A 15031-nucleotide genomic window follows, 5' to 3' on the forward strand; every position below is an offset into this window, starting at 1 on the left:
CTATAGCAGGTGCTGATGTTCTGGAGACAGGTATGTACTTTATTATTCTGATCTTTGTGGGGGTGTGAGGAGGTCAGTGAACACTAGCAGGGTGTGTGTGGGTCTTTACTAGTGCTGCCCAATTCGAATCTATTCACCGATTCACTTCTGGTGAATCGATTCGAATCGATTTACCCCACCAAAAAATCGGCCTCCCGATTCATTGACCCTCGCCCCTAAAGTAGGAGCGGCAGCGCTACCTCATGCTGGCCTGCCGTTCCTGCTTTAGAGGGCGAGTGGGGAGGGTCAGTCGGGAAGTGGCTTCCCCGCTAGTGTCCGGCTTCCCGCAGCAATTTACCGAAATTCAGCAGCCTGCCCTGCAGAAGAAGATTGCTGGCTCTAGCGATCTTTGTAAGCTGCCATAGATTGTCCAAGTTGTCTTCTCTCTGCTGCAGTCCCGCCCCTTCTTTGACAAAAGGGGTGAAGAGGCTATAAAATAAACCCACCAGGATGTTTTAAAAAACACCCAATTGGGCAAGAAAATCGAATCGAAAAATCGATTCAAATAGGCTGAATCAAATTGAATCAAAATTTTTTTTCCTGAATTGGGCAGCACTAGTGGAGAGCCAGTGTAAAAAAATTAAGACTTGGTATGAAGAGTTTAAATCTGTTCCTCCTTAAAATGAAAATCCACCGCTGTTCTTTTACTACAGTTTGATGGTTACTTAACTGAACTTCAGAGACATGTATCATCAAATTGGGGATCATTGCTTCATTGTTTGGGGACTAGGTATAAATGTTTACAATATATAACTTCTGCTGTTCTTGTAGGTGATAATCACTGGTACCGTGCAGTCGTGCTAGATAACTTGGAATCTGCTGTGAAGGTAGTTTATGTAGACTATGGAAATGTGGAAAACCTTCCCTTCTCAAGAATTCTGCCAATCAAAGCCAGCTATCTGCAACTCCCGTTTCAGATAATCAAGTGTTCCATTGCAGGTAGGTGCACAAGTTTTCTATGATAGTATCTTGTTTTGCCTGCTTTATCTTACATGTGAATTTATAACCTTCTTCTTTTCATTACTGTTCTTACAGTTTAGTCTTGGAATTTTGCATAATAGTACACACACAAAAGTGAATAGAAAATATATTCAATTATACCTCCAGTTATTTGGAAATGTGATTATTAATTTATTTAACGGTTCACAGTAGTATTTCAGAAATGACACAGATAATTTGACACAGGGATATAAAACTAATCATGCCTTAAAATTAGTTTTGGGGTGGGGGTTTCAGCCATTATACACCAGTACTGAGTACTTGCACATTTGTTTTCCTACCTTCAAAAAAAATGTGTCACCCAACTGATGATTCTCATTCAGTCATAGTAACATAGTAACATAGTAGATGACGGCAGATAAAGACCCGAATGGTCCATCCAGTCTGCCCAATCTGATAGAATTTAAATTTATTTATTTATTTTTTTTTTTCTTCTTAGCTATTTCTGGGCAAGAATCCAAAGCTTTACCCGGTACTATGCTTGGGTTCCAACTGCCGAAATCTCTGTTAAGACTTACTCCAGCCCATCTACACCCTCCCAGCCATTGAAGCCCTCCCCTGCCCATCCTCCACCAAACGGCCATACACAGACACAGACCGTGCAAGTCTGCCTAGTAACTGGCCTAGTTCAATATTTAATATTATTTTCTGATTCTAAATCTTCTGTGTTCATCCCACGCTTCTTTGAACTCGGTCACAGTTTTACTCTCCACCACCTCTCTCGGGAGCGCATTCCAGGCATCCACCACCCTCTCCGTAAAGTAGAATTTCCTAACATTGCCCCTGAATCTACCACCCCTCAACCTCAAATTATGTCCTCTGGTTTTACCATTTTCCTTTCTCTGGAAAAGATTTTGTTCTACGTTAATACCCTTTAAGTATTTGAACGTCTGAATCATATCTCCCCTGTCTCTCCTTTCCTCTAGGGTATACATATTCAGGGCTTCCAGTCTCTCCTCATACGTCTTCTGGCACAAGCCTCCTATCATTTTCGTCGCCCTCTTCTGGACCGCCTCAAGTCTTCTTACGTCTTTCGCCAGATACGGTCTCCAAAACTGAACACAATACTCCAAGTGGGGCCTCACCAATGACCTGTACAGGGGCATCAACACCTTCTTCCTTCTACTGACTACGCCTCTCTTTATACAGCCCAGAATCCTTCTGGCAGCAGCCACTGTCTTGTCACACTGTTTTTTCGCCTTTAGATCTTTGGACACTATCACCCCAAGGTCCCTCTCCCCGTCCGTGCATATCAACTTCTCTCCTCCCAGCATATACGGTTCCTTCCTATTATTAATCCCCAAATGCATTACTCTGCATTTCTTTGCATTGAATTTTAGTTGCCAGGCATTAGACCATTCCTCTAACTTTTGCAGATCCTTTTTCATATTTTCCACTCCCTCTTCGGTGTCTACTCTGTTACAAATCTTGGTATCATCTGCAAAAAGGCACACTTTTCCTTCTAACCCTTCAGCAATGTCACTTACATACATATTGAACAGGATTGGCCCCAGCACCGAACCCTGAGGGACTCCACTAGTCACCTTTCCTTTCTTCGAGCGACTTCCATTAACCACCACCCTCTGGCATCTGTCCGACAGCCAGTTTCTGACCCAGTTCACCACTTTGGGTCCTAACTTCAGCCCTTCAAGTTTGTTCAACAGCCTCCTATGAGGAACTGTATCAAAGGCTTTGCTGAAATCCAAGTAAATTACATCTAGCATATGTCCTTGATCCAGCTCCCTGGTCACCCAATCAAAAAATTCAATCAGGTTCGTTTGGCACGATTTACCTTTTGTAAAGCCATGTTGCCTCGGATCCTGTAACCCATTAGAATCAAGGAAATACACTATCCTTTCTTTCAGCAACACTTCCATTATTTTTCCAACAACTGAAGTGAAGCTCACCGGCCTGTAGTTTCCTGCTTCATCCCTGTGACCACTTTTATGAATAGGTACCACATCCGCTCTCCTCCAATCCCCAGGAATCACTCCCGTCTCCAGAGATTTGTTGAACAAGTCTTTAATAGGACTCGCCAGAACCTCTCTGAGCTCCCTTAGTATCCTGGGATGGATCCCGCCTGGTCCCATCGCTTTGTCCACCTTCAGTTTTTCAAGTTGCTCATAAACACCCTCCTCCGTGAACGGCGCAGAATCTACTCCATTTTCTCGTGTAACTTTGCCAGACAATCTCGGTCCTTCTCCAGGATTTTCTTCTGTGAACACAGAACAGAAGTATTTGTTTAGCACATTTGCTTTCTCCTCATCACTCTCCACATATTTGTTCCCAGCATCTTTTAGCCTAGCAATTCCATTTTTTATCTTCCTCCTTTCACTAATATATCTGAAAAAATATGTGCCCTTCAGGTTGAAAAGAAGATTCTAGGTAGATCTATTCTGGCTCATGTTGACTGCATGCACACATTGCTACACTTCCTTAAAATGATATAGGATTATTTTTTTTAGTGGCACCAGGCTCTGTTCAATAGTCTACAAATCTGTGAGGTGTCTTGAGATACTAAACGGCTCTAGGACATCAGGGGCAATCTGAACCAGTCCTACTTTTAGTTCTACTGTATGCAATGAAGGCTGTCTCAGCCTGTCCTTAAATGACCTGGATCTGTTATAGATTTGCTTTTTATAACATTAATTTGATCCCAGCTTACTCCTTTCCAGGTTGTAGCAGCATTGGCGCTTTTCATTTTACTTTTAGTGTATGTTTGTGTTTTAAGAACATATAATATCCATGTTCTGTGTATATGTGGCTGAGGTGAGGTATTCTGCTGATATGTAGTTTCCGAAATACTGTTCTGTTTTCCCATTAAGAGATGTGTCTGTATTCTAAAGACTGGTGTCATATTTGCAAAAACAATATAATTGAGGGAAACACACAGGAAAGTAAATTAATAATTTCAGGTTCCAAACTTGATATTTAAAAATTTCAGGTTCCAAACTTGATATAGAAATTAACACTTGAGGAGGAAAAGACCTCTATGATCTGTCCAAAGCAACTTATTTTTCCTTTAACTTTAGAACTCATATGTTACCAGTGGACTGGATCATGTATCAGTCACCAGTCAGAAAAAACCTCCATTCACACTGTGTAAACATATGTGTCTCAAATAGCATTAAAAATGTGGGGTATAAAAGAGCACTTACCTGAGCAATGATCCTAATGGGAGTCCATTTCACTCTTGACTTCTTCAGGGGATACCCAAGTGCTCAAAAATCTGAAAATAGTATTGAAACAACCCCAAGTCAGTGACAGAGCACAATAAAAGCACATAATCTCAGGCTTAAAAACTTATTGACTCTACAGTAATATCTTGCTTGCTTCCCACTATCTGCAAAAAATCAAAATGGTGCCAGAAAAATATAAAAATACCAGCATCAGCCAATAAGAGTGCATTGCCATGAATGATGTCACTCAATCAAAAAGCCCTCAACCAAAAGAGTCTCAAATATTTTTTCACAAAAATAGTCCAGTCTATATGGTGGTTTAATCCTATTGGTTCCAATGTTTTGAGAATAACATTCCTTTGTGGCTGAGAGACTCAAATACTCTTCAAATCGTCCGTAAACTATTTAAAATCCTAGTTATTCACCAAATTATAAATCCACTTTTCTTCTCTTTATTTTAATTTTTGTAAACCGAATCAAGCTTTATTTTAAAGATGACGTGGCCTATAAATTTAAGGTTTAGTTTAGTTTAAAAATCCAAGGCCAAGATGCTGAGTGTAAGAGGAAACTCAAGAAGCAGAAGCTTCGGTCCTCTTCGATGCTTGATGCTGGAAGCTCTGAAGTCCAACATAAAGAGGACAGCTCCCCTTCTTTGGTTGAGGTGCTGTGTCAGTTTCAAGACAGCCAGGTACCCACTTCTGGTTTGAGACCAACTCCTTCTCATTCTGTTTCTGTCCTTGATACCTAGCCTTTGCCAATACCTATATTTGATAAGCCAGTACCAAATCATATTAAGGGAGAAGCTGATGCAGATACAGCAACTGCACTTTTATGATGGTGTCTTTTTCCATAATGTTGGAAGCGTGTCAGTAGAAAAGCAATTTATAGTCATTGAATGGATGAAAGAGCAAAATAATGTTAGGAAGCGTTTGATAATTGGTTATGAAATGGGATTGTGAGGTGCTGTGTACAGTCTCATACCTGCTGCTGTTTTGGTAACTTCAGTGAGAGAAAGTATGTGAAATGCAGATATTGTGCTTGAGGAGAGAGTTGACTGGGAAAGAGATGAGCTTGTGATAAGTTGGTTGAAGATGGCAGATGTCATCCAAATCCCTCCATATCCCTCCATAACTGAATTAATCTTTTCTCTGTTGGACAGTTGGAGCCAACCTGACTATTGGACTTCCATTCTAAGTTCTTCCTCCTGAAAAGGTGTAAAGAATAGAAGAATAGCTATACTGGGACAGACCAAAGGTCCATCAAGCCCAGTATCCTGTTTCCAACAGTGGCCAACCCAGGTCCCAAGTACCTAGTTAGATCCCAAGTAGTAAAACAGATGATGGGGCAGGGTGATCAAAGCCCCAAGGTGGGTGCGTATAAGCCCTCAGGTAAGTAAATCACTGAATACCTCTACACTATAGATGTGAAAGTTAAGGACTGTGGTCCGAATGTGTCCCGCCTGGCCGTTTTATGCGGCACGCGGTGCAATACGGCGTTTTCATTGGCTCCCTCCTCCTCTCTTCTGCAGTGTGCACAAAGCTGCGGGCGGCGGTGGCTCCTAAGCACGTCCTGCGCCTGAACTGGAAACCTTCTATCTGACGTCGCAATGTCAGAGAGAATGCTTGCAGATGAGTCGCAGGGCATGGGAGGAGCCACCGTCCGTGGCTTTGTGCACACTGCGGCAATGAGGAGGAGGGAACCAGCCAGAAGATAACACCAGGGACGGCAATGAAAATGCATTGCACGGCAGGCCACATAAAACGGCCAGAAGGTAAAGACACCCGCCAGAGGGAGGCACCTAGTTGAGGCACAGCATGGAGGGAGGGAAACAGCAAAGGTAGGGGGGATGATATTATTTTCAATTTAGTGATTGAATTGAGTCAATTTTGAGAATTTACATCTGCTGTCTATATTTTGCACTGTTCAGGAAGAAATGCATTTGTTTCTTTTTCTCTGGGGTTGTACTGCATGCAGAGTCTTCAATCTTAGGGTTTCCTTTGTATATATTAGTACTTTTAGGTTTTGGTCCTGTATTTCCATAGGAAATAAATGGTAGGAATAAATGTTGGGAAGCATACAGTGGGCTTTGTGTAGTTTAATTTTGTAGTTAACTATTTTGTGTTGTTAATAAGATTATATTGTGTGTATATACAAGAAAAATGAATGGAAAAAATGGTGTTACAATTAGAACTATTATGGGGGCTGGGTCTGGCCCGCAACTTAGCCTTTGTTTTGAATTTGGCCCCTTAATGTGACTGAGTTTGACATCCATGCTCTACACGGATGGGAAAAGGGAGCAATGTCTGGAAAGCAGTATATGCTAATGCTCGAAGTATGGGAAACAAGATTCTGAATCTAGAAGCTGTGATGGAAGAAGATGAGTTGGATATAGTGGCGATAATGGAGACTTGGTCAAGGAGAACCATGACTGAGATGTAGTTATTCCAGGCTATAATCTGTTCAGGAAAGACAGGGTAGGAAGAAAAGAAGAGGAAGTAGCGTTATATGTTAAAGATCATATTAAAGTCACACAATTGCAGGATCTGCAGGGCAAGGAAAAGGCACCATGGATCAATTTGGAAAGAGGGAATGGTGAATATATTTACATTGATGTGTTATACAGGCCTCCTTCACAGACGGAAGAAGTGGACAACGATTAATAGTAGACATTCAGAATATATTTTAAAAAGGGGAAGTTTTACTAATAGGTGATTTTGACATGCCGGATGTTGACTGGAGTATCCCTATTGTGGGGTCTTCTAGAACACAGTTCTTCAACTGCCGGTCCGCGGACTGGTGCCGGTCCGCAAAAAAATCTTGCCGGTCCGCAGAGGATTCAGGACCCCGCCGCAGCAAAAGGTGCCGGCATCAGCTGACGTGCAACTTTCTGTTGCCGTCGCTATGCCGGCACTCCTGCGTGCCACCACCGACTCCTGCCGCGTATGTCTCCGCACCCCCAGACAAGCAGGGGCAGTTCTGTGTGCTTTTAACTTCGGCACACAGCTGCCCCTAGGCAGTATTTTAGCGCAGTTTCATGAGGCAGCCTTGGGGCCTTTGGTAGGCCAGCCCACATCGCATCATCAAAGCGGGCCGGCCTACCAAAGACCCCGAGGCTGCCTCATGAAACCGCGCTAAAATACTGCTTAGGGGCAGCTGTGTGCCGAAGTTAAAAGCACACAGAGCTGCCGCTAGCCTACATAGAGGAAACATTTGCTGGAGAGGGAAGGAGAGAAGGGAGAAGAGGTACTCCTGGACAAGGGATGGGAAGGGGCTACTGCTGACAGGGGAGAAGGGAAAGGGAAGGGACGAGAATTAATGTTGGAGAAGGGGAGGCGGAAAGGGAGAAGGGGTACTCCTGGACAAGGGAGGGGAAGGAGCTACTGCTGACAGCAGAGAAGGGGAAGGGAAGAGAGTTACTGTTGGATAAGGGGAGGAAGAAAGGGAGAAGGTACTGCTGGACAGGGGAGGAGGAACATTGGAAGGAAACAGCTGGCAGGGAGATTAGAGGAGGGGAAGGAGTCAGGATGGAATGGAGAGATCAGATGAGGGAAAGGGGAGAGACAGAGGAATGACAAGGTAGAGAGAGATTGATGCTGGGAAGGGGGGTCAGATGAAAAATAAGGAAAGAGGGACAAAGATGCTAGATCTGTTGTAGGAGAGAGGGGCATAGAAAGAACGCAGATACCGCATGGGAGGGGGAGGGGTAGAGGGCAGACATTGGATGGAAGAGGCAGATGCTGGATTGAAGAGACAGAGGGCAGACGCTGAATGGAAGAGAGTGAAAAGACGATGAAAGCAGAAACCAGAGACGACAAAAGGTAGAAAAAAATAATTTTATTTCTATCTTGTGATTAGAATATATCAGATTTAAAATAGGTATCTTGCTAAAGTTGATGTTAGACATAACTGGGGAGTGCAAAGCCCAGGCAGTGCGTCTTTAGCTTCCAGCTGGCTTAGGGCTCTCTCTGACCAGGAGGCAGTTGCCCTAGTTGCACTCCCCTAACACCATTCCCCTAACACCATCAGTTTTCTTGATAGTAGAGGGGATGTGAAGGCGAGGGTTTTGTTGATCCTTGCCCTGTATTATTTATATTTATAAAATGACAATTGTACAGAATATTGTTTCTTTTTATACTTTAATAAAATATGTTCAATATAAAATCATAACTATTTGAGGCTTGTGCGGATGGGATCAGATGGTTAACGGGACCGAGCTCACGGGGACAGGGCGGCAATGGGGTTTTTAAAAATTTCAGTCTTATTAGTTTGCCGGTCCATGAAATAATTATTTTATTTCTGCCGGTCCATAGGTGTAAAAAGGTTGAAGAACACTGTTCTAGAAGTAGGGAGATCCTGGATTCTCTACAAGGAGAACTGTTCCAGCAGTTGGTAATGGAACCCATGCAGGGGGTCATACTGGATTTGGTGCTTGCAAACAGGGAAGTGTTTCTGATATTATAGAGGGTGATCATCTGGCATCCAGTGATCACCGTATGGTAAAGTTTAATATTCAGATGTTTGGCATGTCAATGAGGGCTAAGAGCCAAATATCATCTAATAATAACAGGCTTCTACTTATTATGACAGGGGTTGCCATACAATAGATTACGAGTAATTGGAAAAAATGGGAGAGACTGAATTACAGTTTCTGGTGCAACTCTTTATATCACATTTATAAAATGGAAAGGACAATAGCCACACAGCAGGGGAATTTTAGAAAATTTCAAGAGATTTGGAAGCCATTAACAAAATATTATAATGATTGAATATTATTTTTTCCCTTAAATACGCATGTCCAGGGAGGGGGGAGGGGTTTTTTGGTTTGATTATTAAAGTAAGATATATAGGAATGGGGTTTATGGGTAGGTTTTCTTGAATTTAAAGAATGTTATTGATTAGGGGGAAGGGGGATAAATTCTGAAATGGATTTTAACAGAATATTAAGTGTTGTATCTGAGTTTAAAATATTATATATGCTGTCACATATTGTAAGTTTTAAAAAAATGAATAAAGAATTGGAAAAAAAATTTCAGATGGGTATAGAGAGGGCTCATTCAAAAGCAAACGTTCTAGATTTTTTAAAAAACTAACTTTGTTCGGATGGGGGTTTACGTCAAGGAATTATTGTCTGGATGGGAATGTCTGGAAGGAGTGGAAATGCAGTGGGCAAAACTAAAAGGAGTAATTGTCAGAGCGACCAACCTTTTTGTGAGGCAAGTAAGTAAAAGTAGGAAGAAAAGAAGGCCACTTTGTTTCTGTAGCTGAGAAGGTAAGGAATAAGAGGTTAGCTTTCATAAACTACAAAAGATCACAGAAAGAGGAAGACAGGCAAAATTATCTGGAAAAGTTGAGAGGCTGGTCGTGTAATCAGGAAAGCAAAGATGCAAATGGAAGAAAAAAATAGACATTTTTTAGATATATCAGTGATAGGAAGAAGTGCAAAAGTGACATTGTGAGACTCGAAGGTAAAGGGGAGGAATATGTAGAAACTGCTATAGAAAAGGCTGAATTGCTTAACAAATTTTCTGTTCTGTGTTCACGGCTGAAGTGTTGGGAGCAGGACCACAGAAGACAAACATGAATAGGGATGGAGGAGTGGTAGATCCTGATCGATTTTCAGAGGGTTGTTTTTGTGAGTTGCAAGCTAAAATAAAAGTACACAGAAATCCTTAAGGAGATCACGTGATGCTGTGAGCTGGTAGGCAACACGCTGTGCCGGCTCCGGAGCCCTGTCCCTCCTCACGCAAAACACGGAGTTTGAAACCGCGAAATTTCGGCCGCCTTTTATCAGCATTGGTGCTGGCCTCGAATGGACAAATTTTTGGCAAGGTCCCCGAACGCGATGGCATCTAAATCCGCGAAAAAGGATCGGGAAAGAGCGAAACCGAACGAGGACAAAATGGCGGACGCCACCAGAGCACACAGCCCGACCTTTACCCCGGCTATGATAGCGGACCTGGAGAATGTAATTCTACAGGCTCTGGGACCGCGAATGGAACTGATCTCCACTCAGTTGACCAGGCTGGAATCGCTACTTGAGGATAACTCTACACGTGTCACTGAGTTGGAGAACCGGGTGTCCGCGGTGGAGGACGGGGCTTCTACCCTGGAATCTGAGGTGGCTACCCTTTCCTCGCAATTACGTTCCTGCCAGGACAAATTGGAAGACCTGGAGAATCGATCGCGCCGTGGGAACTTGAGGTTTATAGGATTCCCGGAAACCATAGCGGAATCAGCGCTCCTCTCGGTGGTGGAATCGTGGCTGGCTAGTACACTGCCGATGCCAGCCTCCTTGGGCCCGGCCCGATTTGAGCGGGTGCATCGGGTGGGTGCCCGGGCTGGGGCAGACCAGCGCCCCAGGGTTGTCATTGGAAAGATACATAACTATCGCCACAAAGTGGAGATTCTCCGGGCATACAGAGCAAACAGAGACTCGTTGGTATATGAGACACACCCGATTCGCATTGGACAAGATTATTCGGCTGCATTAACGGACCGGCGCAAAGTTTTCTACCCTCTTTGCTCCAAATTGGTGGAAAAGAAGCGGCGCTTCATGTTCATTTATCCGGCCATCTTAAAAATACAACATCAAGGGAAATGGCACGTGTTCGACTCTGAAGTGCTGGCAGGAGACTTCATTAATAACTTGGAGTCCTCTGCCTCGCCAACCTGACCTGTGATGCCTGATGGGGACTTAGCTGGCACAGGCGGCGGATTTGCTTTTGGCTTATTTCACTTATCATCTTAACTCTCTGGACATGTCCTGGTATCTGTTAAGAGGACAGGGCCCTGATGGCCTCATTCTCGTGATTTTGCTTCCCTGGATCCGGGAGGGTCCTTGGTAAGCCAGGTTTCTGGTTGGGGGATTGGGAGTGGGAGGGGGGGTTTGGGGGTGTGTTGGGGTGTGTTGGGAGGGGGAGGTTCAGGGTTTTGGGAAGGTGGGTTAAAGTTCAGAGTTTTATTCTTTTCCATTCCAGTGCAAAATGTGGTTTCCCATAAAATTAAAAGTGTGTTCTCTGTGTATGTAATTGAGATGTTCTTTCTCGGGCCTGGCTGGGAGCTTGGGAAAGTCTTTTGTGGTACTGGGCGGGGCTATTCTCCTACTGTAAGGTATAAGTACTAAGACTTTTCGAATTCTATCTTGGAACGTTTGTGGTATAACATCTCCAATAAAGCGAAGCAAAATTTTGCAGCGCCTTCAGCATCACAGAGCGGATTTGGCATGTCTCCAGGAGACCCGCCTGACTGATCCTGAACATGCTAAATTGTTGAAGGGCTGGGTGGGTCAGGTGTTTTCCACTTCTTCCTCGAATAAGAAGGCAGGGGTGGCACTGTTGGTCCGCAGGGGATTCCCGGGGAAGGTAGAGCAACTTTATCAGGATTCATTGGGGAGGATTTTATTGTGTAAGGTGACCATGTCAGGGCTTGTTTTTCATTTGCTGGCAGTTTATGCCCCTAACCAATACGACCATGCTTTCTTCACAACACTAGTTTCACTGGGGCTCAGGGATACGACACGCCCCTTGGTTTTACTGGGGGATCTAAACCAGGTGCTTGACCCCCTCCTGGATAGGACGGGCCCGGGTACTTCGCAGACTCCCAGTCCAACACGGGGGGTTCCATTTCTTTGCGATACCCTGGATCTTATTGATCCTTGGCGCTTGCTCCATACTACTGAAAGGGACTTTACACATCAATCTCGGGCCCATAACACTTTTTCGAGAATAGACTACATTTTGACCTCTACTGCTTCCTTGCCTCAGGTCCACTCAGCGGAGGTGGGTCCACTGTCCGTATCGGATCATTGCCCAATTTGGATTGACTTTCTACACGGTGGGAGCCCGGCCGGGGGGGGGGTCTTGGAAATTTCCAACCTATTTGGCTTCCAGTTCTGATTTTCAAAAATACATTGCCCAGAAATGGGAGGACTATGTAGCTTTTAACTCACAACATCAGGAAACGCCGCTTTTGTTTTGGGAGGCTGCGAAATCGGTCCTTAGGGGAGATATTATTTCCTATGTAGCGGCACAGCGAAAACGCCTTTCCAGGGGCCTGTTGCACTTAGAGAGAGAGTATAGGAGGTTGAAACGTGCATATGTTGCGAACCCGACCCCCCCCTTTCGGGAGGCTATGGTGGCCGCGCAAGTGGCATTGAATACTTTATTGCATGAGCGCGCTTTAAAATATCGCCATTACTCTCGCTTTCACTATTATAAATTTGGCAATAAGGCAGGCCGATTACTGGCCGGGCTGACGAGACCTCGTCGACCTCCTCGTTAAATTCCCACCCTTGTGTTGCCCTCGGGCAGGGAAGTGACCTCCACTGATGACATTGCACATAGTTTTTTGAGTTACTACAGGGAATTTTATGCCTCTAGAGACCCACAGGGGGGACCTGAGGTGGATGATTACCTTGCGGATGCTGGGGTTCCTCGCTTGACTTCACCGGACAGGCTTGCACTGAACCGCCCGATTCAGGGTAAGGAACTCCTCACTGCAATTAAACAACTCAAATGCGGAACCTCCCCTGGCCCCGACGGTTTCTCTCCCGAGTTTTACCAATTGCTTTCTGCCTCTCTTTGTGGCCCCTTGGAAGCTTATTACACAGCTGCGCTAGAGGTGGGTCACTTTCCAGTGGGAGCTAATCATGCATTCATAACTTTAATTCCTAAGCCGGGTAAGCCTGGTACGGATCTTGAATCCTATAGACCTATCTCCTTAATTAACGTGGACATCAAAATTCTTGACAAAATCTTGGCTAACCGACTGGCTGTGTTATTGCCTGCCCTGATTACCCCCGAACAAGTCGGTTTTGTCCCGCACCGACACTCTGTATTGAATGTCCGTAGACTACTTACGGCAATACAACGATCAAAGGACGCTGGTATTAGGGGAGTTCTGGTGGGCTTGGATGCTGCTAAAGCGTTTGATCAGGTGAACTGGGTCTATCTTTTTCGAGTACTTTCCTTCATGGGGATTGAGGGGTGGTTTTCAGATATGGTACACCTGCTTTACACAGATCCCACAGCTTGTGTGTTGGTTAACGGTTCCAGGTCCCCTACTTTTTCTATATCCCGGGGTACCAGGCAGGGTAGTCCGTTATCCCCTTTGTTATTTCTTTTATACCTGGACCCTTTTCTCCGCACGCTTTTGGGGGATGATGTATTACAAGGGCTGCCGGAGGGTGATACGCAGTTGCGGGTCCTGGCATACGCTGACGACCTCTTGCTGACTCTGGGAACCCCCACTGTGTCTCTCCCAAGAGCGCTGGATTTACTGGACGAATTCAGTATGTACTCGGGCCTGGCCTTAAACAAACAAAAATCTATGGTACTGCCGCTGTCCCCAGAGGTTCGGGCGCAGTGGCAGGGACCGTTTCCCTTGACTTGGGCCCCAGGCGCTATTGTATATTTGGGTGTTACGATATCCCCTGACCTTTCAGCATTATATACACTTAACATAGAACCATTGGTTCGCTCCACTTTACACAAATTGGAGAACTGGAGGGTGTATCCAATATCTTTGTTAGGGAAAATAGCATTATATAATATGGTCCTGGTGCCTCAATGGCTGTATATGTTTCAGATGTTACCTGTTTTGTTAATGGCTAAGCATGATAAACTAATTGGAAAACATCTTCAAAAGTACTTGTGGAATGGAAAGAGGGCACGCATGTCCTTGACTCATATGACACGTCCTAAAGATCTGGGGGGCCTGGGATTGCGTAGCCTTCGATTATTATCCCAGGCGTGCCAGATGAGACATATCAACGATTGGTTCCGCAGGACTAGCTATTTCTCAGCTTCTCGACAAGAACTCATGCTTTGCGCCCCTTTTCATTTCAGCTATCTGCTCCACGTACAGAGTTTGCCGCCAAAGACTTCCTCCGCAAGGGACCTTTTCTTGCGACCACTGCGTCGGGTCTGGAAACTTCTCTGCCACCAACTTCAAATACCGCCACATGTGACTCCATACTTGCCTCTGCGGGGAAATGGGGGTTTTCCCCAGGGGCTTGCTCCTGCTCCATCTAGTGTCTGGACTGCTGATGCTAACCTGTACGTGTTTCAATTGGTCCGTTCTGATGGATCCTTGAAATCTTTTGCTGATCTCCAGAGGGACCACGGCTGGAGAGCTTGCGATTGGCTTTCCTACTTACAACTATCTTCTTATATGCGCACCTTGCCCCAGAATTTCCTTACTGATCAGTGGATGGAGACCATATCTGAGGCCTTGAGTTTGTCTGCTCAGGTTTTGATCCCGATGAGATTTCATTACCGACACCTTCTGGAGAGTATGGGCGAGATTTCCTACGAGACCTATGCTACTAAGTGGTCCATGGAACTTCCGTGTGTGGTTACTGCCCTTATGATTAAGAGAGCGATCTCTGCGACAGCTCGAGTGACACTTAATGCAAACTTGATTGAAATGAACTATAAATTTTTGCTGCGTCTTTATCGCTCTCCATCATATATGTTCCGGGCAAAGATGTGTACTTCTGCCCAGTGCCTTAAATGTTCCCACTCTCCAGCTACACTTGGACATCAATTTTGGACCTGTGTGAAAGTGCAGACATTTTGGCTACAGCTTCAGGGACATATCAGGAACATGTGGACATACAATTTCACTTTTAGTCCAGTCATGCTGTTCACGTTGGATCGCCTCCTGCTTGCTTCCCCAAGAGGGTTTCGGAATTTCATGGCCCGGGCAGTGTTAATGGGGAAAAAAGTGATCTTACATTGCTGGATTTCCTCTGAATCTCCAACTTTGTCTCACTGGCGCACCTTGATGTTACAGCAGGCTTCCATGGACCGTTT

The 15031-nt window shown here is 44.7% G+C and overlaps 1 protein-coding gene across 5 annotated transcripts in view; it reads left to right on the forward strand.

Moving 5' to 3' along the window:
* TDRD1 (tudor domain containing 1) overlaps window positions 1–15031 on the forward strand; it is a 613801-nt gene that overhangs the window by 560609 nt on the left and 38161 nt on the right. For all 5 annotated transcript variants that reach the window (XM_033943145.1, XM_033943144.1, XM_033943148.1 and 2 more), the window contains one exon: window positions 811–978. In XM_033943145.1, the coding sequence (XP_033799036.1) occupies window positions 811–978 (168 nt within the window). The remainder of the gene's footprint in view (window positions 1–810; window positions 979–15031) is intronic.

The sequence above is a fragment of the Geotrypetes seraphini genome, chromosome 4 (assembly GCF_902459505.1).
Source record: "Geotrypetes seraphini chromosome 4, aGeoSer1.1, whole genome shotgun sequence".
NCBI classification, from domain to species: Eukaryota; Metazoa; Chordata; class Amphibia; order Gymnophiona; family Dermophiidae; genus Geotrypetes; species Geotrypetes seraphini.